The 24,770-nt window shown below is 41.4% G+C and overlaps 1 protein-coding gene across 6 annotated transcripts in view; it reads right to left on the bottom strand.

The window, feature by feature from the left end:
* STIL (STIL centriolar assembly protein) overlaps positions 1-24,770 on the bottom strand; it is an 84,121-nt gene that overhangs the window by 57,510 nt on the left and 1,841 nt on the right. The window contains exons 1-5 of one of the 6 annotated variants that reach the window (XM_006163762.3): positions 24,341-24,764; positions 21,342-21,444; positions 13,036-13,848; positions 8,961-9,046; positions 1,899-2,006 (exon numbers count right to left, since the gene is read on the bottom strand). In XM_006163762.3, the coding sequence (XP_006163824.1) occupies positions 1,899-2,006; positions 8,961-9,025 (173 nt within the window). In that variant the 5' untranslated portion in view covers positions 9,026-9,046; positions 13,036-13,848; positions 21,342-21,444; positions 24,341-24,764. Of the gene's footprint in view, positions 1-1,898; positions 2,007-8,960; positions 9,047-13,035; positions 13,849-21,341; positions 22,316-24,340; positions 24,765-24,770 lie in introns of those variants that run through there. The other 5 variants (XM_006163756.3, XM_014582224.2, XM_027766392.1 and 2 more) reach the window with 5 other exon arrangements.

Raw genomic sequence — 24,770 nt, 5'->3', positions numbered from 1 at the left:
GCGTGACCATCCCCCCTGGGGGGTGATTTCTCGCTTTCTGTCTTTCTGTCTCTCTGTCTCTCTCTGTCTGTCTGGCGAGCGCACGCACCCTATAGCGAAAACCTCTCCAAGAAAACACACAAAAAAAAAAACCAAAAAAAAAAAAGAAAGAAAGAGACTGAGACAGAAAGTGAGAAATCACCCCACGGTGGGGGATGGCCACGCCGCAATCCATTCTTCTCTTGGGATCTTGGGCACGCATGCACACGTGTCCAGCGTGAGTTTAAGCCACCGGGTCTGGGACTTGAACCACGGTCGACTACGTGAGATTCTAGTAACATAGCCATTACACCAATTACTAGTCCCAATAACAATAATTTTTTAAAGAATCATTTTACTTAACTTTCATTTATTTATTCATTATTTATTTCTTAAAATTTGACCAAACAGTGACAGAATTAGAGAGAAAGAAAGCTGCCAGGTCCAGCCCCCTAATCACCACGCCACCCACTGGTCCCAAAATTAACTGATAATTTTTAAAAAATAAAATAAAATGCAACAAAAATAATGTTATTGAAAAAACTCAGTGTCAAAGGCAGGGAGTAGAGAGGACCACCTGGAAACCAGAATGGCGGAACGCAGACACTGAAGCTATAATTGCTCTCCAGGCATTTGCTTAACTTTATGATCCAGACCAGGAGTCATCCAACTATGAGGCTGGTATCTTATTTTTATAAATAAAACAGAAAAAGTCACATGTGGACCAGCTTAACCACTATGTTACTGGTTGGATTCCAAGGATAGTAGCATGGTTTGAGTCCTGGACCTGGTGGCTTGAAAAACATATCAGGCCCATGTATGTTCATGCCTAAAATCCTGAGAGGAGAATGGAGAAGGGATTGTGGTGTGGCCATCCTCCCGTGTGGTGCTTTCTTGATCTCTCTCTGGTGAATGTAAATAGCAAATCCAAAACCAAAACAAAAGAAAAACAAAAACAAATAGAATACAGCTTTTAACAAGTAACTCCCTCTTATACAAATCTCAATGGATCTATTTTCCATTGATTTAAGCCTAAATTTCTATACTTTTCTTCAAAGGTCCTGAACATATAACCATGTCTCATGTCTCCTAATGTGCTCCACTCATATCAGTTCAGTTCTATCAATGTTCTAGAATTATATCAAGCTGAAGGATAATGAAAACTGTTTTGCATTTTTATTATGTTTTGTATTGAGAAGGAAAGTGAGAAATCACCCCCACAGAGGATGGCCATGAGGTAATCCCTTCTCCTCCATCCTTCTCCCAGGATCTTGGACAAGCACGCACATGTGCCCAGAGTGAGCTTCAAGCCACAGGGTCTGGAACTCGAACTGTGGCCGGCTATGTGGGATTCCAGAGATGTAACTGCTAACCCATCTGCTGGCACCTATTTGCAGAATATTTTAACTGTGAAATCTATATTATTTCTCAAATGCATGAGAAACAAATTTAAAAAGAAATATTTTTTCTAAGGGAAATTTCTGAATGAAAAAAATAAACTAAGTTATAATAGTAAACATTCATACATCCTTTTATGAATCCTATTTATGCTGGTTATTCAAAAGAGAAAGATTTAATATCTGTAGGGACCAGCAGTTGGCATAATGGCTATGTAGCTGGACTCCCATGTACTCAACCGTGGTTTGAGTCCTGGACCCAGTGGCTTAAATTCACGCCGGGCACATGTGGATGCATGCCCAAGATCCTGAGAAAAGAATGGCGGAGAAGGGAGTGAGCTAGACTTCCTGTTTCTTTCCTCTCTTCCTTATGGGAGTTGAATCAGTAATTGTGAAATGACCCAGTTAAAGGATAATTACAGCCAGACTATTAAGTCCAGCAATTGAAAGAAAAAAAAAAAAAAAAAAAAAAAGATTTACCACCTGTAGTAATTGAGATGTAAGTAGATGAAATCTCCAATTGGTACTGGGTTCCAAAGTGCACATTTTGATGGAGGAAAGTAGAAAGGTACCATCTTGCTTGAAGAAAACCTTCAAAAAAAATTTAAAAATTAAAGCGCAAGGAAAAACAAATTTGACTGAAATTTTGTTAACAGTCAACAACTGTATTTAAAATTTCTTTTACAATTTTAGAAGAGTTAAAAATGTAATAATAATTTTGGGCCCAGCTAACGATATGATAGTTAAAGCGTTTGGAGCTCACATGGCTACCTACACCGTTCGAGTCTCAATCTTGTAGTTTGAAAAACACAATGGATGTGTGTGTCTGTGTGCCCAAAATCCGAAGAGGAGAACAGAAGAAAAGGATTATGGCATGGCCACCCCCCTAGGAGGTGCTCTCTCTTTCTCTCTCTCTCTCTCTGTCTGTCTCTGTCTCCGGCAAGTACATGAACCTTATAGAAAATTTAAAAAGTAAAGAAAAAAGGAGGAAAAAATCGCCTCTAAACTATACTATTAGAAAAAAAGCACTCAAAACTTGGTGATGTCTTTTTTTGTCCTTTTCCTATGCATACATAAATTAATATGCACACAAGTTTCTTAAGAAGAACTAATGAGGGGTCGGCAGGTGGTGTGGTGGTTAAAGGTGCTGGATTCTCACACGGCCAACCATGGTTTGAGTCCCGGACCGCTAGCTTGCTTTCTCACTTTCTCTCTCTCACTCTGTCTCTCTAATTAAATTGAAATAAACAAATGAATAAAGTTAAAAAACAACTAATGATTAATCCTGTAAAATTCCCCTTAAATAACACAAAAGTTGGTGTAAAACGTGAATTTACAATTAAATTTAAAACTGAAATCTGTGTTACTAAACTCATTTCTAGAAATATGCTAGATAATACCCAGTTAAATAATTTCAAGCTCAAAAATGTATAATCATAGGGACCAGCAGGTGGTGTGGTGGTTAAGGCACTGGACACTCCCACATGGCCAACCAGGGTTCAAGTCCTGGATCTGGTGGCTTGCTTTCTCACTTCCTCTCTCTCTCACTCTCATCCTCTGTCTCTCTCTGGTCAAAACTAAAATATAAATGAATGAATAAATAAAATGAAATAAATAATTAACAAAATGTATAATCATGATTATTTTCAGTTTGCAAATTTGGTATCTTAAGCCTCATCACTAACAGGTTTAATTATTGAAGTATCAAAAGGACATCATTATAACCAATTCCTCAAGAAAGATCCCAGGGACAATGTAAAGCAAAGTTTCAATGTTAAATGATATAGAATATCATCAAAAAGTTTCCATTTCACATAACAAGTAACATGTGAAAACTAAGTACAAGACGATGGGGCCAGCAGGTGGTTAAGATGACTGGATCCACAGGGCCAACTGTGCAGTTCAAGTTCTAGGCTTGAGAAACATGTTGGGAGTGTATGTATCCAGAAATCCTGAGAGAAGATGGAGTGAAGACATAAAACTGTGGCCATCCCACCCCTTCAGGCAATGTTTTCTCACTTTCCCTCTCAGCCTTCTCAGGTGACCACATGTACTTATACCCAAAAATAAAAAAGCAGAAGTTGCATGTAATCAGAGAAAGCTCTTTCAGTACACTACCCACAACAACACATTTGCTGCATCACAGCAGACTAAGAAATAGTTGAGCTGAAAGAATATTTATCATATAAATCATGTAAGAGCATCTTGTTCTGGGACCAGCAGTTGGCCTATCAGCTATGTTGCTGGACTCCCATATAGTCTGCTGCAGTTTGAATCCTGGACCCAATGGCTTAAACTCACGCCAGGCACATTGAGAGGAGAAGGGATTGTGGTGTGGCTATCCCCAACTGGGGGGTGGGGGGGTGACTTCGCTTTCTGTCTTTTTCTGTCTTTCTGGCGTGCGCACGTACCCTATAGCAAAAACCTCTTGGGACTAGCAGTTAGTGGAATGGCTATGACACCGGACCCCATGTAGTCGACCATGGTTCGAGTCCTGGACCCAGCAGCTTAAACAGCCGGGTGCATGTGCATGTGTGCCCAAGATCCTGAGAGGAGAATGGAGGAGAAGGGATTGCAGCATGGCCATCCCCCCTGGGGGGTGATTTCTCACTTTCTGTCTGTCTCTGTCTTTCTGGTGAGCGCACGTGCCCTACAGCAAAAACCTCTCAAAACAAACAAACAAACAAAAAAAACTTGTTCTATTAGTAGATCCTATTTTCATGTATCATCTGATAAACCTTCTCAACTAAAATTCTAGCCCTATTTATTGACCATCTCCTATGTCTTAGACATTTTACTGGGCACTTTACGTGTATAATATTTCTCAATAAAATGTTCTAGAACCATTTATTACCCACTTTATGGATAACAAATGAATTTTCCTAATTCTATATAGAAATTACATAGCAGAGCTGGATTTGAATCTTAATGTGTCTGATTTCAAAGCCAATACTTCTAGGTGAATGGTGCAGTGGTTTAGAGCTTGGGTTTGCATTCTGGCTCCCCTGGGTGCTCCATTCGTGCTGTGTGTTTTCAAATCCTTGTCTAGTTTGAGCTCATAATGCCCATATGAAGGATTTCCTCCCCTTATGAGAGAAGGATGACCTGAGATTAAGAAATTTGATCCAAGCCAGAAAGCTAGTGACAAAACTGTTAGTTTACTTGCTTATTTAATATAGCCATTTACTGATCAGTGAAAGGCAGTAACGGAGTTTTTAAAAGGAAGGAGACTGATGGGGGACCAGCAGTTGGCGTAATGGCTATGTCGCTGGACTCCCATGTAGTTGACCGTGGTTTGTGTCCCTGACCAGGTGGCTTAAACTCATGCCAGGTGCGTGTGCGTGCGTGCGTGCCCAAGATCCCGAGAGGAGAATGGAGAAGGGATTACAGCGTGGCCATCCCCCCAGGGGGTGATTTCTCGCTTTCTATCTCTGTCTTTCTGGCGAGCACACACGCCCTATAGTGAAAAACCTCTCCAAAAAAAGGAAAAAAAGGAAGAAGACTGAAAATCAACTGCTGGGGTCTAAAACCTGCATTCAAAATGTACTAGTTGTGTGACCTTGATGAAGTTAGTTACTTTTCTTTGCCTTAGTTCCCCATTTGTTAAATAGGGTATTAGGACCTTCTTTTAGAGTTATGTTGAATATTAAATAAGCCAATAAATTTAAAGTGCTTAAAACATTTCTAATTCTGGATCGGCCTCACGACCTAGTAATAAAGGCAGCCAGATCCCATAAGAACAATCCTGTGGTTTGAATCCTGGACTGGACAGCTTGAAACATACATGTGCATACAAACCCAAAAATCCCAAAAGGAAAGAGAGATGGAGGAGAGGGACTGCAGTGTGACCAATCCCCATGAGGTTTGCTTTATCCCTTCCCTTTCTCTGTCTCTCACTAGTAAGAGCACATACCCTCTAGCCCACCCCCCACAGAAACCAAATCTATTACACTGTAAGAGCTCAATGATAGCTATTTTGTTTTCACTCCCAATATCCACGATACCTTTAAAGTATAACCTACACTACTTACGGTTTACTTCCTCAGCAGTACAGTGCACAAGCCAAGGCAGGTTTCAGTCCTGGCAATACCACTAACTAAATGTGTGACCTTGGGTTGCTTAGCCTCTCTGTGTTAGTTTCCTCATTAAAAGAAAAAATAGATAATAGTACTTATCTCATAGGTTGATATGGAAGATTAAATAAAAATACATACGAAGTGCTTAGCACAGAACTTGACATGTTTATGTACTTGACCTCCTACTGGGATATAGTTAAGACTTCAATAAGTAAATTTGCTAGCCTTTTTTAAAATCTGGAATACACAGGTAGACTTTGGAGACAAGGGTAAAACAAACTGAAACTTGTCCAAGAAAATTGAGTGCAAAATTTTGTATCCACGCACCTAAGTGCTTTTTCCTAAGACATGAGGTACACAGCTCTTATCAGCTATTCAGTGGGGTTTGTATCATTCCCCCAAAAGATACTCTCTACAACCCACCTCTATCCCCACACTCTAGTCAGAACTGTTCCCTCCAGACCCAGAGATTACTGAAACCCAGATCACTAAATGAGTAAAAGAAACTAGAGTTGAGACCAGCAGTTAGCGTAATGGCTATGTTACTGGACTCCATGTAGTCAACCGTGGTTCACGTCCCGGACCCAGTGGCTTAAAACTCACGCAGGTCGCGTGTGCATGCGTGCCCAAGATCCTGAGAGGAGAATGGAGAAGGGATTGGGGCGTGGCCATCCCCCCTGGGGGGTGATTTCTCACTTTCTGTATGTCTCTGTCTGTCTGGCGAGCGCACGTGCCCTATAGCAAAAACAAAACAAAACAAAACAAAAACAAACAAAAAAACCCTCTAATAAAAAAGAAACTAGAGTTGAATATAGTGGGAATAAACAGTTCAAATTACATGAGCCTACCTACCATGCAAGAAGTGAATCTGATCCCATGGTCAATCTGATAATAAAAAGGAATATGCTGACCTTGTTACACAATTGTACTTTTCAAAGAGCAGAAGTTGACAGATTTTTCAAAGAATAAGAGGTGGCAGTGTGGTACAAGAGAGGGTCAAAATTAAATGCAAAAATATATATGATACGATCGCCTCCTTGGGTCATAATTCCCATTGTCTTCATCACGAACATCTGGCACAAAGTTAGACAAAACAAAGGACATAAAGGTGCCTCACAGATGCAATTATAGTTTGAAAAAAAAAAAATTCACACCAGCATTAATTGCTCATCCCTAGAGAAAAAAGGGAAATAATGATCCAAAGAATCAAATAACGCAAGCCAATCTGCCTAATCCCTATACCAACTACAGACTGAGAAAATTACAAGACAGGTGGCAAGCTCCTCCTTCCTATTCCACATGAGTGGGAACGGTTAAGGGACATTTCAGGAAACCTGGCTTACCTAATGTGGAATTTTTACCATCAAGACATTAGTGTTTGGTAGAGAAAAGAAACCTAACCCCTTTCCTAGGTACATGTATGCAAATTTTTTGAGAGATTTTTGCTATAGGGCACATGCGCACCTCATAGAGACAATCACCTCCAGGGGGGATAGCCACCCCACAATCCCTTCTCCATTTTCCTCTGGGGATTTTGGGCACAGACACTATGTGCCTAGAGTGAGTTTCAAGCTGTGGGGTCTAAACTTGAAGGATCACTGTCGGCCACATGAGTCCAATACCTTCACAACTCGGCAACCTGCTGGTCCCACACCCACATAATTTTTAAGACTTAGGAATTTGGCACTATATCCCATCAATAGAGACCAGCAGACGGCGTAATGGTTACCTTGCAGGACTCCTACATAGTTGACCACAGTTTGAATCCTGGACCCGGTGACTTAACTCAAGCCAGGCACATGTGTATGCATGCCCAAAATCTCGAGAGAAGACTGAATGGCATGACCATCCCCCCATTGGGTGATTTCTTGCTTTCTGTCTTTATCTCTCTGGTGAACACACACACCCTATAGCAAAAACCTCTCTTTAAGAAAAAAAAAAAAAGATACGCTGTGTAACTAAGTAAAAAGAGGAAGAGAATTAATATTTACTAAGTGTCTACGACGTACCAGACCCTTTAGTAATCTTTTTAAAAAAATTTTTGCCAGAGGGTGCATGTGCTTGCCAGAGAAAGAGACAGAGTGAAAGGGAAGAGAGAAAGCAAGCCTCAGTGGGATACAGTCATGATTCAACCTCTTCTCTTCCATTTCATCATCGTGTCAGGATTTGGGGCATTTGCACTCAGCATCTTTGTCAAGCTGCTAGGGTTAGGATTCAAACCATGGTCAGCCATGTGGGATCCAGCTCCCTTAACCACCAAGCCCCAAGGCTGGCCTTGAACCCTTTAGCAATCTTATTCAATCCTTCACAATTATCTTCTGTTACACAGAGATTATCATCCCCATTGTATAGATGAGAAACTGAGGCTTCGTTGAGTAACTTGATCACTGTTACCCACCTAATAAATGATAGAAATGAAACATGGACCCATATTTTCCTGATTCTAAAGATTATCAGAACCAGCAGATGGTGTAATGGTTATGTCACTAGACTTCTATTGACTGTGGTTCGAATCCCGGACCCAGCAGCTTGAAAATCACGCCGGTCATGTGTGCGTGAACGTCCAAAATCCCAAGAGGAGAGCGGGGGTAAGGGATTGTGGTGTGGCAATCCTCCCTGGGAGGCTGATTTCTTGCTTTCTGTCTTTCTGGCGAGCACATGCTATAGAGTTATGGCAAAAATCACTCTTAAAAAAAAAAAAAAAAAAAAAAAAAAGGGACCAGCAGTTAGCGTAATGGCTACGTCACTGGACTCCTGTGTAGTCGACAAGTCCTGGACCCGGCGGCTTAAACTCACAGCGGGCGCATGCCCAAGATCCCAAGAGGAGAATGAAGGAGAAGGGATTGCAGTGTGGCCATCCCCCCTGGGGGGTGATTTCTTGCTTTCTATCTCTCTTTCTCTCTCTGTCTTTCTGGCAAGCGCACATGCCCTATAGCGAAAACCTCTGCCAAAAAACAAAACAAAAAACCCAAAAAACCAAAAAAACAGATTATGTTTCTTCCTTTCCACACTACCTTATGTGAACAGCTATGAAAAAATACTTTTTAAAATATTTATTTACAGGATCAGCAGGTGGCATGGTGGTTAAGATACTGGACACTCCCACATGGCCAACCACAGTTCAAGTCCCGGACCTGGTGGCTCACTTTCTCGCTCTCTGGTTAAATTAAAATGAAGGCACGAATAAATAAAATTGAACAAAATAATTTAAAAAATATTTATCTACTTCACGAGTGAGAGAGACAAAGAGACACAGATAGAGAGAAAGAGAGAGAGCACCTACAACAAAATCACGATGCTCCCACTCCCACTGCCATCTTCAGCCAGCACCAAATCATGGGCAAGCATGTGCCTGGCATACTCAGGGAGGCCTCCAGATATGAACCAGGAACATTCCTGCATGGCATTGCCTGCAGAGCATTGCATTTTACCACTACACCACCATCTGGGTCCAAAAAACATTCTTTACCTGGTTTTCATCTGGGCCCTTGCAAGAGGATATATAGGCTCCATCACATTTGGTGAATTACTCATCTAATTTTGTTCCTCAGTATCCTATAGAAATAAAGAGACTAATGAATGATGAAAGAATAAGAACCATAATTTAACCATATATTAACAAAATTACAGGCAAAATTAGTGTGATTATAGACAAATATTGGATCCATCAGGAAAGTCATAATGCATTTTTGCATAGAAAAATACATCATTAATTGCCCAACAACCTAATAAGATCAAAGGCTTGTAGATTCTGATAATTTTCATACTTCAGAGTCATTTTGCCTATAAATTAATGTTAATTTTACATTTAATCACTTCTCAGCATTTTGGCTAAGATCGAGAATACTTATATTTTAATTTAAAACCTTACTAATATTTAGTCTGAACAGCAAAATCTAATACTCTATCTTTTCACTAAGGAAAGTACAGATCCTGCCCAAAATAATTGTATCAACTTAGTGACCTGGGTAGGGCAGGTAGTACTGTGACACACTACATAGTAACTTTTCAATTAATAATGGACTGCATATACAACAATGACCCAAAGGAGTATACAGTCTCTACCATATTATCGAGGTAAGTGATACCATATAGGTTTGTGTAAGCACACTCTACGATATTTGCACAAGGATGAAATCACTTTAATGACACATTCCTCGGAATGCATCCTCGTCATTAGTGATGTGTGAATGGAGTATGTGGAATTGTGACCAAAAGCCATACAGTCCTCAGAAAAACCGCAAAGTAGCATAAAGGAACAATTTTGGGCTAGATATCTACTGGGCTTGTAACGAAGTCATTAAGAAATCTTCAATCTTGTGACAAAGGACTGCAAATACTGCAACCCTACAAACTGAATTGTGTCAGTGAAATATCAGCTTTCTTTTTTTGGGCTCCACATGCTCTCCTGGGAACTCTCATTCACTTGCACTGCTTCCACACTATCTTTATACAGCAGAGCTTCAGTTCCCACCCCTCTTCTGAGTTTCAAACCTTTATTTCTAATTGTCCACTGCATAGCACTAGCTAAATACAACTGAAGCAAAACACAGATCTAATAGTTCTAAGTACTAAAGCTCTTTAGGCCCTGAACATTGTTTCTATTGTAGCAAAAAGGAATTATCGGAAGCATTTTAAGGAAGGAAAGGATTATTAAAGCTGGTGCAGAACTCACTTAGAACACTTTTTAGATAAAGTCAAAGGCTGAAAATACTTGCAAGAATAAAATCCTATTTAAAGTACCCTTCTAAGATTGACTAAAAACTCCTTCTTTAAACAAAAAGAGTCCTCTTAGAGGTTTATGGACTTCAAAGGTTTAAAGCAGATTCTATGGCATCTAGGCTTTTAACTCTAAAGCCTTTCTATAGCACTTGGTTATGGATAAGTTTAACTCTACAAGATATAAATTATAAAGTGCCATTTTTTGTTTACTCTATTTGTCTCTTTCTTTCGGCATTAAGGTGAAAAGATTGATCATGTTGACCCATTTCTCATTTTAAAACAATAGTTTATTCTAACAGTATTACATAATCTATTAAAGTTAATAAAGCTAACGTCACACAACCTATAACCAGCAAAACAGTCTCCTTGGATAATAACATCAGCATGTATTAAATGTAAACCATCAAGTCATCCTCTATTCTGCTTCCCAATCCCTCAAAAACTTATCTTTCCACCACCTTAGTTGGTTGCTTCATCCACTCACCAGATTGACTGAAAAATTCCCACGGTGCTGCTAGAAGGGTATTTCTATTTAAATTTGATCAAGTTACTCACGCTTCGAGTCTTTGGCTCTTCTTTATATACAAAATAATCTGGCCCCACCCTATTTCTCCAACCTGAGCTCCCACCCACCACTCAGCCTACATCCCAGTCAAACTGAACTATCTGCAGTCACTGCACAAACTACCCACTTTGAGGAAAGGCATTAGTAAGCCTCCACCATCCTTCGCAATCGGACTTCCTCTGTGAACTCGGGACACCACAGAGATGTTACTACGGCTTTTATGTTCACATACACAGCATTTTCAACTGTGCAGTACAAACAGCTGATCTCTCACAACGTGGCAGAGCCTGAGCCAGAAATGGTGAGGAATCCCAAAATAATTGTATCAACTTAGTGACCTGGGTAGGGCAGGTAGTACTGTGACACACTACATAGTAACTTTTCAATTAATAATGGACTGCATATACAACAATGACCCAAAGGAGTATACAGTCTCTACCATATTATCGAGGTAAGTGATACCATATAGGTTTGTGTAAGCACACTCTACGATATTTGCACAAGGATGAAATCACTTTAATGACACATTCCTCGGAATGCATCCTCGTCATTAGTGATGTGTGAATGGAGTATGTGGAATTGTGACCAAAAGCCATACAGTCCTCAGAAAAACCGCAAAGTAGCATAAAGGAACAATTTTGGGCTAGATATCTACTGGGCTTGTAACGAAGTCATTAAGAAATCTTCAATCTTGTGACAAAGGACTGCAAATACTGCAACCCTACAAACTGAATTGTGTCAGTGAAATATCAGCTTTCTTTTTTTGGGCTCCACATGCTCTCCTGGGAACTCTCATTCACTTGCACTGCTTCCACACTATCTTTATACAGCAGAGCTTCAGTTCCCACCCCTCTTCTGAGTTTCAAACCTTTATTTCTAATTGTCCACTGCATAGCACTAGCTAAATACAACTGAAGCAAAACACAGATCTAATAGTTCTAAGTACTAAAGCTCTTTAGGCCCTGAACATTGTTTCTATTGTAGCAAAAAGGAATTATCGGAAGCATTTTAAGGAAGGAAAGGATTATTAAAGCTGGTGCAGAACTCACTTAGAACACTTTTTAGATAAAGTCAAAGGCTGAAAATACTTGCAAGAATAAAATCCTATTTAAAGTACCCTTCTAAGATTGACTAAAAACTCCTTCTTTAAACAAAAAGAGTCCTCTTAGAGGTTTATGGACTTCAAAGGTTTAAAGCAGATTCTATGGCATCTAGGCTTTTAACTCTAAAGCCTTTCTATAGCACTTGGTTATGGATAAGTTTAACTCTACAAGATATAAATTATAAAGTGCCATTTTTTGTTTACTCTATTTGTCTCTTTCTTTCGGCATTAAGGTGAAAAGATTGATCATGTTGACCCATTTCTCATTTTAAAACAATAGTTTATTCTAACAGTATTACATAATCTATTAAAGTTAATAAAGCTAACGTCACACAACCTATAACCAGCAAAACAGTCTCCTTGGATAATAACATCAGCATGTATTAAATGTAAACCATCAAGTCATCCTCTATTCTGCTTCCCAATCCCTCAAAAACTTATCTTTCCACCACCTTAGTTGGTTGCTTCATCCACTCACCAGATTGACTGAAAAATTCCCACGGTGCTGCTAGAAGGGTATTTCTATTTAAATTTGATCAAGTTACTCACGCTTCGAGTCTTTGGCTCTTCTTTATATACAAAATAATCTGGCCCCACCCTATTTCTCCAACCTGAGCTCCCACCCACCACTCAGCCTACATCCCAGTCAAACTGAACTATCTGCAGTCACTGCACAAACTACCCACTTTGAGGAAAGGCATTAGTAAGCCTCCACCATCCTTCGCAATCGGACTTCCTCTGTGAACTCGGGACACCAAAGAGATGTTACTACGGCTTTTATGTTCACATACACAGCATTTTCAACTGTGCAGTACAAACAGCTGATCCCTGACTACGTGGCAGAGCCTGAGCCAGAAATGGTGAGGAATGCGAGAGCAAGCATTTAGGGTTTCAGCTCTCAAGAAATTCCCCCCAGTACAAACAACTTTAACTGGCACGTTATTGTGTGCAAAGCTCTCCCACCGATTTTAGCACAGACATTCCCAAACAATTCATGGTCCGCTTAGTTTCTCCCATTAAGCTCGCCTTCTCATCACTGGTTCCAGGCTCTAGGAGGGCTGAGTCCACCGCAGAACCGTGAATGCTACCCGCCACCCTTTCCCAGGCTCTGCTGTCGCCCCTTGAGGGGAACGAGATGCACAAAACCCCACTCACCACAACCTACGCCAACTCGGGGCCTGTTTGTTGGGCCGAAACTCAGGCCAACTGCAAGGAGTGCCTCCGCAGACACCAGCCCCGCCTCCGGGACGTTGGGGTCGCGGGAACTGAGGCGGCAAACACAGGCTCGCGAAACTGAAGGTCGCGCCGCACCAGCTGACTGGTCAGAAATCCCGCCAGTCAGGGAGCGGTGGCGGTGCCGGAGGCATTACGCACAGTCGCCGTGACGTATGGACAGGCTGGCCAATCAAAGCCCCGCACCGGTTTAACGCTCGACCAATCACAGACCCTTTGGGAGAACCGAGGGCGTTGCTGGCGCTCCAGGATCAGGATTCCGTGGATTTAAATCCTTATGGTCAACGGTTAGGTTCCGGGGTTGGGCGGGCCTTGCGCACGCGCAATGAAAAGCCCTGAGTGGGTTAAGTGTTAGGAGAGAGCGATGGAGGCCGACGGAAGTGCTCGCTCGGTATTCTGGTCACCGCTCTGCCGTAAAAATGGGCGGCCTTGGAAACAGCTCCCAAACCGTTTACTCGAATGGACATAAGTTAGATTTCTAACAGATTTCCTAAGCATACTGTCTATCCAACCACAAAAAGCTTTTAAAAATATTCTTTCTTAGATCCAGCTGTTGTGATGGCAGATCGTGGGGGCTGCTCTGAGATTGCTGGAGCCACGTGGAAGACCGTCGTTCGGATCCCGGACCTGAGTCATGCTCATGATTGCGTTCTGATTCTGGCTGCCTGGAGGGCTGTGGGCGGAGGAGGGTGCGGTTGTGGCTTGGTAAGGACTCTGTTGAGGGTGTGTCTCAATCTCATGAAAGAAAAATAAACTTAAATTCTTAGTGGTTGAGCAAAAAAGAATATGACATAAGATTATACTACTAATATAACATGCAACTAGTATTGGTATTAAAAGTAGTATTGACATTTCATATATATGAAATATATATTAATGATATTTGTTATCTCCACAGCTAATGTAATTGTGCCTTCTCCCTCAGTATCCTAGTATCAGGCACAGCCAAAGTAGACAGTGTTACCCCTACACAATAAGGGATGAAATAGAGAAGTCCCACAGCTAGGTAGGGTAAGGATTTGAAATGGCACTTAGACTGCTCGAGACCACTGTTAGTTTCTTAAGCAGTGTGGGAGTATCTTAAAATCTGAGTAGCAGGCCGGCAGGTGGTGTGGTAGTTAAGGGCGAAGGATTCCCACATGGATGACCACAGTTCAAGTCTTGGACCTGGCGGCTTGCTTTCTCCCTTTCCCTCTCTCTCACTCTGTCCTGCTATAGTCAAACTAAAATAAACAGATAAAGTAAAAAAAAAAAAAAAAAAAATCTGAGCAGCAATTGTAGGCTGTCCTGTTCGGAATAAGCATATACCCTTTTGAATAAGTGAAAACACTACCCTGAAAAATGATCAAATTAGCCAAAAAATATGAGAAGACTTTTAAAAGTCTATGAAAAGGTGGAATTAAAATGTGAGTTAATTGGGACCAGTAGATGACATTAACAGTTTCATTGCTGGATTCCCATGTAGTTGACTGTGGTTCACATCATGGTCTGGTGGCTTAAAACTTACTCAGGGGGAACCAGCAGTTGGCGTAATGGTAATGTCGCTGGACTCCCATGTAGCCGACCTGATGGCTTAAACTCATGCTGGGCACGTGTGCATGCCTGAGCAAGAAACCAAGAGGAGAATGGAGGAGAAGGGATTGCGGTGTGGCCATCCCTTTGGGGGGGGCGGTTATTTCTCGCATTCTGTCTTTCTGGCGAACGCACGTGCCCTATAGTGAAACCTCTCAAAAAAAATAAGTGCAAAGACCTGAGGCTGGAGCTTCCTTGCATCTTCCATGAAGAACAGGAGGCCACCATGCCTTGAGCAGAGTGAGAAGACTATTCGTTGAGGTGGAAAGGGGTTGGTTAGGAGCGTTGATAGATTACATCGGTCCTTAAATAGGCCCTAATAAGGACTTGGCTATACACTTGAGTTAGATGGGAAGCCCCTGGAAGTTTGTTTTTGTTTTTGTTTTTAATTTGCTATATGGTGTGTGCACTCATGGGGGAAAGAGAGAAAATGAGAAAGCACATCCCAAGCGGGGATAGCTATACCACAATCCCTTCTCCATTCTCTTGGCATTCTGGGCATACGCACAGGTCCCCGGTGTGTTTTCCAGGCTGCCAGGTCTGAGATTTGAACCATGCAGTTGGCCATGTGGGATCCAGTGTCTTAACCACCATACCACCTGGCTGGCCACCACTGGAAAATTTTAAATGAAGTAGTGACATAACCTGATTTTAGGTTTTAAAAGGACCACTAGTTGCTACATGAGAATAAACTGTAGGTGGCAAAGCAGAAGCATGGTGACCAGTTAGAAGGCTGCTGCAATAATTTAGGAGATTGATGGTGGCGAGAAGTTATTGGATTCTGGATATATTTCGAAGGTCGAATCAATAGAATTTGATTCTAGACTGAACTAAGGATGTAAAAAAACAAACAAAAACAAAAACCAACTGTGTGGGTCCTTCATTATATATTATTTTCTTTAAAGCTAAGATACATGAAAGAGGAGCCAGCAGGTGGCATGGTGGTTAAGGGAGCTGGACTCCTACATGGCCAGCCACAGTTCAAGTCCTGGATCTGGAGGCTTGCTTTCTCACTGACCCCCTACCCTCTCTGTCCCTCTCTGGTCACATTAAAATAAATAAATAAAGAAAGTTCAATAAAATAATTCTTTAAAAAACATATTTGAAAAGAAATGTAAGATGATGACAGACAAAAAGGGGTGAGCATAACACATAATTCCCTACTTCTTAGGTGTCAGCTGTGTATACTTTGAATATTCTTCTTTTAAAAGTATACTGTATGAAGGGACTAGCAGTTAGCATAATGGCTATGTCGCTGGACTCCCACGTAGTCGACTGTGGTTCGAGTCCCGGACCTGGTGGCTTAAACTCACGCCGGGCGCGTGTGCGTGCGTGCCCAAGATCCTGAGAGGAGAATGGAGGAGAAGGGATTGTGGCATGGCCATCCCCTCTGGGGGGGTGATTTCTCGCTTTCTGTCTCTCTGGCAAGCGCACACGCCCTATAGCAAAAACCTCTCAAAAAAAAAAAAAAAAAAAAAAGAAACAAAAAAACAAAACAAAAGTATACTATATGAAAAGGAAGGGGAAGAGGCCAGCAGGTGGAGTGGTGGTTAAGATGCTAGACTCCTACATAGCCGACTGTAGTTCTAGTCCCAGATCTAGTGACTTGCTTTCTCACTTTCCTTCTCTCTGTCTCTGGTCAAATTAAAAAATAATAGTAATAATAAAATTAAATAATTCTTTTTTTTTTTTTTTGGAGAGGTTTTTGCTATAGGGCGTGTGCGCTTGCCAGAGAGACAGAAAGCGAGAAATCACCCCCCCAGAGGGGATGGCCATGCCACAATCCCTTCTCCTCCATTCTCCTCTCGGGATCTTGGGCATGCATGCACACACGCCCGGCGTGAGTTTTAAGCCACCGGGTCTGGGACACGAACCACGGTCGACTACGTGGGAGTCCAGCGACATAGCCATTACGCTAACTACTGGTTCCCTAAAATTAAATAATTCTTTAAAAAAAGAAAAGGGGAAGAAAGAGTAAGTGGAAAAATGTAACAAACACTACTTCAGCCATCAACAATAGGCACAGATCGTGTTGACAGTATAAATACTTGATATGAGGTGATGAAAATAGCACTTTACCTCTGTGGTCCTCCGCTCAGTAACATAGAACCCTGACTTATCTTGAGAACAACAGAGAAATTCTAATAGTAAGGGGTCCTATAAAATCCTTGACCTGTAGTCCTCGGAACTCTTAAAATCATCAAAAACAAAGAAAAGTCAAACTGCCTGAACAAAGAAAAGCCAAAGAGACATAACAAATATTATAATGTGGTAGCATGGCTGGAACCGTGGATAATAAGCTATAATAAAAAAGACAAAAAAAAGGTAAAAACTAACGACAGCTAAGCAGGGCCGTTCCTGTAAGGTAATGACTAAGTGCTATGCATTGGAAGCTGGCTGCCATATGGCTGGCCCGTGATTCGAGTCCCGGCTGGTCCGAGTACATGGGAGTGCATGTCCAAAATCATGACAGGATAGAAAAATGGAGGAAAAAGTTTTGTGACATGACCATGCTCCATTGAGGGGCACTTTCTCTGCACATTCTCCCTAGGGAGCACTCATGCCCTCTGGCTACTAAGAAAAAAATTGTAGAATTAGGAAAGTCTAGGGGCGGCCAGCAGGTGGTGTGGTGGTTAAGGGCATTGGGCTCCCACATGGCTGACTATGGTTTAAGTCCCAGACCTGGAGGCGTGCTTTCTTACTTTCTCTCTCTCTCTCTCTCTCTCTCTCTCTCTCTCTGTCCCTCTCTGGTCAAATTAAAAGAAAGAAAGAAAGTTAGTTAGTTAGTTAAATAATTCTTTAGAAAAATTTTTTTAAAAAAATGTCTAAATACCTCCAAGACATAGCACTAGCCAGGACTACAAGCTGCTAAAAAAAAAAAAAGTCTAAAGGGAACCAGAAGTTAGCATAAAGGCTATGTCGCTGGATTCCCACGTAGTCGACCGCGGTTCGCATCCTGGACCCAGTGGCTTACAACTCACGCCGGCTCATGTGCGTGCATGCCCAAGATCCCGAGAGGAGAATGGAGGAGAAGGGCCTCCAGTGTGGCCATCCCTTGGAGGGTGATTTCTCGCTTTCTGTCTCTGTGTCTCTCTCTGTCTGTCTAGCGAGCGCACGCGCCCTATAACGAAAAAACCTCTCTCAAAAAAAAAAAAAAGTCTAAATAAACTGTAGACCTTAGTTAATAATAATGCACCAATGTTGGTTTGTTAACTGTGCCAAATGTACCATATTAATATGTTAGTAACAGAGGAAACTGTGGGGTATGGTAACATAACTATTTTCTCAATCTTTCTATAAATCAACAACTTCTAAAAAGTAAATTCTACTACCAAGAAAAAAGAAAGGGGCTAGGGAAGAGTTGAAGCATATGCTAATCTTTCAAACAACTAAAATAGCATGTCCTTCTGAATAACAATAACTCAAATACCACTAACTCTTCAATTAAACATTTTATTACCACTGGACTTCTAAGCAGATTATATGTTTAATAGTATTCATAAATACTTTTTTGACTTGAATTAAAAGTAAAAATTGACTTCATTTGAGAACTGGAATGACTCAGCTTTATATTTAGGAGAGCTTGGAGTGACCAAAGAGCTTATTTCCCCAGATATCTTTTAATACTTTTTAGAATTATGGTATAATGCAACAAGCAATAGCTTTAGGATCTAGCTCCAATTCTCCCATTTAATCTCTCTTGGGGTTGATTTTCCTTATTTACATATTACTCATTACCATAAAAAAGAGTTAATGCATAATGAGTGTGAAAGTTAATTAAAAAGTCTATCCATAAATTATTATTGGTCTAGGTGTACTGAGAATTGACATTATTAATAAAGGAACAATACACTGCCCTACACTCAAAGAGATGAAGAGAACTGATTTGTTAAATTGGAGAATAAGTTTAATGAAATACAATCTACAAATGCTATACCAAGGACACAGTAAACTTTGAGCTGGATGGTATGGGGAATTGAAAGCACATAAAGAGCACATAACAAGGTTAAGTACAATTTTATCTGGGTTACAAGAGGTAATTACATAATGCAAATACCAATGATTGTCAGATTGCAGGCCAATTTAAATAGATTGAATATATACTATTCTATACTTTGATCCCTGTTTATTTTTATGTCATATTAAGATACTACAGAATTGTTATTGGTCCCTACAATAAAAACTACCAGTCTTAGTTATGAAATTTCAAGTGCTTTAATTTGCTTCATAGAAAATCACTTCCAGAGTATTAAACACTTGTATGAATTTGTGAAATAACTAATGTTACAACAAGAAAAAAAGGTGTAAAGGAAAAAAATTGGCCCCAAATTCTACACCCTTAATTGCTATAGACTGAATATTGGTGTATCTCCCAAATTCATATGTTGAAATTCTAACCTTCATCCCACCAGTGTGATGGTAGAGGTGAGGCCTTTGAGAGGTGAGATCATTAGCGTGGAGTTCTTATAAATGAGCTGGTGCCTTTTTATTTATTATTTTTTAAAGAATTATTATTATTTTATTTTTAAAAATTTTGTTATAGGGCACACACACTCACTAGAAACATAGAGAACGAGAAAAAGAGAGAAAGTGAGAAAGCAAGCCACCAGGTCTGGGACTTGAACTGCTGTCGGCCATGTGGGACAGCGGTCCAAGCACCATGCCACCTGCTGGCTCCAGGACTGGTGCCTTTTTAACAGAAACCCTCAGAGAGGTCCCTTGTTCCTTTACTCCACTTGAAGTAGCAAGAAGATGACTGTCTATAAACCAGAAAGCCAGCCCTACTAAATACCAAATCTGCTGGTATCTTGATCTTGGACTTCACAGCCTCTACAACTATAAGAAATAAATTTCTGTGGTTTATAAGTTATTCAGTCTATAGAATTTTGGCATAGCAGCCAGGATGGACTAAGACACTAATATCAGTTGTTTTTCCTTATTCCCTTTCAGTCCTTGTCCACATAACATAATCTTTTTTTTTTTTAAGAAGTATTTTATTTAACTTTATTTTATTTATTTATTTATTCATTCATTTATTTATTTAATTTGACCAGAGAGGGACAGAGTGAGAAAGAGAGAGAGAGAGAGGGAAAGTGAGAAAGGAAGCTGCCAGGTCTGGGACTTGAACCACAGTCGGCCATGTGGGAGTCCAGCACTCTTATCCACCACACCACCTGCCAGCCCCACATAACATAATCTTTATGGTTAGACCAGGTAAATAAATGTTGAATGTTATGAAGTCTGATGGTGCCTGCTGACAGGTTGGTTGTGAGGATTAGAGACCTATTGTTATCACAAGGAACAGGGAAGTTGGAATCGGTTACTTCTCTTCCTGGTTCTCTTATTGTATACTATACTAATTTTTTCCAGACCCAACTTTTTGTTTCACAATTTATACTTCTGAGCTAAATTTTATATCCACTTTTTAAAAACAATACAGTTTGGGATGGGAGCGGACAGGTGGCATAGTGGTTAAAGGTGCTGGATTCCCACGTGGCCCCAGACCTGGCGACTTGCTTTCTTGCTTTCCCTTTCTCTGTCTTTGTCTGGTCAAATTAAGAAATGATGGGGGACCAGCAGTTGGTGTAATGGCTGTGTCACTGGACTCCCATGTAATTGATCATGGTTCGAGTCCTGGACCCAATGGCTTAAACTCAAGCTGCTCAAGCTGTGTGTGTGCGCCCAGGATCCCAAGGGGAGAATGAAGGAGAAAGGATTGCTCTTGGCCATCTATGGGGGAGTGGGGGAGGTGATTTCTCGCTTTCTGTCTCTCTGGCGAGTGCACACACCTTTAACAAAAAACCTCTGCAAAAAGAAAGAAATGATAACAAATGGAATTTAAAAGTAAATAATCATTTAAAAAATATAGCTCGGGACCAGCAGATGGCATAATGGTTACGTTGCTGGACTCCCACGTAGTTGACTATGGTTCAAGCCCCGGACTTAGCGGCTTAAAACTCACGCTGGGCATATGTGTGTGCATGCCCCAAATCCCAAGAGTAGAATAGTTGAGCAGGGATTGAGATGTGACCATCTCCCGTGGGGGGTGATTTTTTGGTTTCTGTCTTTCTGTCTGGCAAGAGTATGCACTCTATAGCAAAAATCTCTAAAAAAAAGAAAAAGAGAAATTCTAACCCCTTGGCTTGTCTCTCTTCCTAGTGCTCTCATATATCTGGTGTAGTGTGGCCAGGGAGGTCTCTTGAGGGAAGGAAGATTATTTAAGCCTGCCTTGATTACACAAGAGAGTTCTCTAAGCTCTATATGATCCAGCTCAGCTCACTAAAGCTAAGTTTCCACAGAGTGGTGGACCTATAGCAGTCTTTTTTGTTTGTTTGTTTTAACTATATGTGTACTCACCAGAGAAAGAAGAGGGGACATTCCCCAACATGGCACGGTCACACTGCAATCCTTTTTCCTTCATTTCTCCATCCTGTCAGGATTTGTCACATGGGCCTAGATTCTGATATGAATCAGGTCTATGACATGATTTGGATGGTCGGCCACGTGGGATCCAGCTCCCTAGATATGAGGCTTAACCATTGCACCACAGGTCCCTGGAGTAGCCTTAAAATATGGTTCCAAAATTCTCTGATATTCCTCTCATTAAGAAATAGAGAGGTCAGACAATGGTACAGCAGTTATGCAACTAGTCCCACCTGAGCATGTCCTGGGTTCAAATCTCATGGTCCAAGCTGGCTGAAGCTGGGGTGGACTGTAGCATGAGGACCCTTTCTTGAATGTCTGTTTCACTCTCTTTTTCTGAAGAAAAAATAAACAAGAAAGAAAGAAATGGGGCCTATATATCCTCTTCTGAAATCTGGGCTATGTACTTGGCTGACTGGAAATTGGTGGAAATACTGCTGTGGCTATTTCTGGGCCTAGGTTTTTAAAACCACCATCCCTTGAAACATTTAGCCTTGGAACCCAGCCATAAATTGCAAAAAGAAACCCAAGCAAACCATGGTGAAACCCATGGTCCTGGCTGAGCTCCCAGCCAACACGAAATTGCCAGCCATCTGAATAAGCCGCCTTGGAAACAGATCCTCCAGCCCAAGTTGAACTGCCCCCGATGAAGCCATGGAGCATGTCCTCACTGGGCCCAGTCCAAACTGTGGGTCATAAGTAAAATAAATCTTTCTTGTTTTCTTTAGCCATTACGTTTTGAGGGTGGTTTATTACATAGAAATAGATAAACAGAAGAGGCTCAAAGAACCATCCAGTTATAAAATGTTCTCTTGCCTAGCTTGTTGACAACATCTCCCTCACCTTCTCTCTCTCTGTGAAACACATGTACCATCTGACAACTTAAAAAAATAAGTAAATTAATAAAAATTATGTTTCGCTAAGCTGAGTTAATGTGTCAATTTTGCAGACAAATGTAGGCATAACCAACCACCCAAACTTGCAATGTTGATGAGCAAAGAAGCTATAAGATCAGCTAAAGACAGGCTTCCTGGTCTGCTTGCAGCTCTACAGTATGGTACAGTGTACTAGCCATCTAGTAATAACTTGTTCTCTTGCCTAGCCTTGTTGACAATCTCCTGGAAATAACTTCCTGGAAACTCATGGCAGAGATGTGATCTTGAGGGACTAGCAGATGGCATAATGGTTATGATGCTGGACTTCTATATGGTTGACCACAGTTTGAGTCCTGGGCCTGGAGGCTTAAAATTCACACCAGGTGTGTGTGTGTGCCATGTGTGCATGCCCAAGATCCTGAGAGAAGAATGGAGAAGAAGAATGCAGCATGGCCATGGCCCTTGGGGAGTGATTTCTCTTTTTCTGTCACTCTGTCTCTCCAGCAAACGCACATAGCCTATAGCAAAAATCTCTCAAAAAGAGATGGGACCTTGGTCTTACTTTTTTTTTTTTTTTAAGTATCTTCTCACATAAATGTTCACTTTGGTTGCCTAGCATGGCTGTACAAGATGATGGGAAAGGTACAGTACATGAAGTACGCAACCTACTGTCCTCATAGTTGTCTAGGGAGACACAGAGAAAAATCACTACATATTGGTGTAAGTACTTACACCAGGAAGTTTTGGACCCACATCCCCACATGGAATCCTTAGCTGTAGTGTTGTATTAAAGAGTAACAGACTGCCATTTTGTCTCTGAACCCCCCCCTTTTTTAAAAGAAGTATTTATTTATTATTTTTTTTCACATGTGTTTTGCCAGAGAAAGAGAAAGAGAGAGAGGAAGCCTTTGAGTCCGGGACTTGAACCGTGGTCAGCCGTGTGGGAGTCCAGTGCCCCAACCACCAAGCAATCTGCCAGCCCCGTCTCTGACCCTTTTCCCACAGACCCCATGCCCGTAAGATATTTCAACTCTAATTATCAAAAGAGATATAGCAAAGTCACAGAATATACACAACAGAAAAGTCACAATTTTTTTGATGTGGCCTTTTTTTTATACTCCTGTTATTCCTCTCAGTAGAACCAATTGTCCTTGTTCTAGGCTGCCTATGTCCTAACTCTTCCTCCCCAGAAGCTGGGGTTTGGAGCCTTCCTTTGAGCTTGGATTAGTTTTTATTTATTTATTTACTTTTAGTTTTTCCTATAGGGCACGTGTGATCACCAGAGAGACAGAAGCATAATCTCTTCTCTTCCACTCTCTTTTCTAGACTTTGGGTACCCATGCACAACCGTGAAGCTGGCCATGTGTGATCCAGAACCTTAATCTCCATGCCACCTGCTGGCCCAGAGCTTCAGTTGGATTTTAACAACAGCTATTCTGCTAGGTCACGAGTGGTCCACAAACTATAATCTATGGGTGTTTGTCTTGGTATAGTCTGCATGGTAAAGATGGTATTTATATATTTTTTAAAAATTTGCTAGAGGGTGCATCACTTGCTGGAGAGAGATCTAGACAGAGAGGGAAAGTGAGAAAATAACCCCCCAGGAGGGATGCCCATGATGGAATCCCTTTTCCTTTCCTGTCCTGGGATCTGGAGCAAGAAGGCACATGCTCCTGGCATAATTTTTTAAAGCTGGAGGTCCGGGAATTGAACCATGTTGCACCATGTGAAAATCCAGTGCCTTAACCACCACTCCGTGACCTGCTGGGCCAAGGAATTGAATTTTTTTTTTTTTTTGAGAAGTTTTTGCTATAGGGCGCATGCACTCGCCAGACAGTCAGAGAGAGACAGAGAGACAGAAAGCGAGAAGTCACCCCCCAGGGTGCAATCCCTTCTCATCCATTCTCCTCTCAGGATCTTGGGCACGCACGCACGCACACGTGCCCGGCGTGAATTTTAAGCCACCGGGTCCAGGGCGCGAACTGCAGTCAGCTACATGGGAGTCCAGCGACATAGCCATTACGCTAACTGCTGGTCCCAGGAATTGAATTTTTAATTTTGCTTGATGTAATGAATTAAAATAGCGTATAGCTAGTAGCTACCACCTTAGACAACATGCTAACCTCTTACATGAACTGCTTTGACCTCTATGTCCTTTCCATTTTACTTTCAATCTAATTTTACATTAAATATAGTGCATGATCTGCTTTGAGCAAGACCATCAGTGTTTTCCTGTTGCCAAGTCCAATTTATCTGTATGCGTCTGCTTTTGATACAGTGTTCTCTAGAACATCATCAAAATTCCACCCCATTCTCCTCTCTGCTGGGACACCACATTCTCCTGGTTTTTCTCCTACCTTCTAGTGTTTCTTCTTAGTTTCCTCCAACTTTTAAAGGTCTGTGTTCACCAAGGCTCAGTTCTTGGACTCGTTTTCTTCTCCTCAAGCGTTTTCCCTAATGAAGGGGGCCGGGAAATGGAGCTAAGGGGCTTTTCACTGCAATCAGTACACAGAGCACATTTCCTTCCATAACGAAGAGGCCTCAATGCTCTGTCAAGGCCTAACTCTCCAACCCCTCCACCTTCCCTTCTCCTCTCATTTCGCACTGCCCTGGTCTCATTGGCCTCCTTTCAAGGGCTCCAATAGCGCAAGCCGTTTTTTAGGTTTTTCAGTTTGTGGGACACCCCGTCCCAGTCTTTGTCTTTGCTGTTTCCTATCCTTAAGCTTTGGCTTAAGAGTCACCTCTCCAGAGGCCTTCTGACTACTTTACCCGACTCGTAAACTCTCC

This window comes from Tupaia chinensis, unplaced genomic scaffold, assembly GCF_000334495.1.
Source record: "Tupaia chinensis unplaced genomic scaffold, TupChi_1.0 Scaffold142914_1, whole genome shotgun sequence".
Lineage (NCBI taxonomy): Eukaryota > Metazoa > Chordata > Mammalia > Scandentia > Tupaiidae > Tupaia > Tupaia belangeri.
This window is presented reverse-complemented; position numbering and strand designations above follow the sequence as displayed.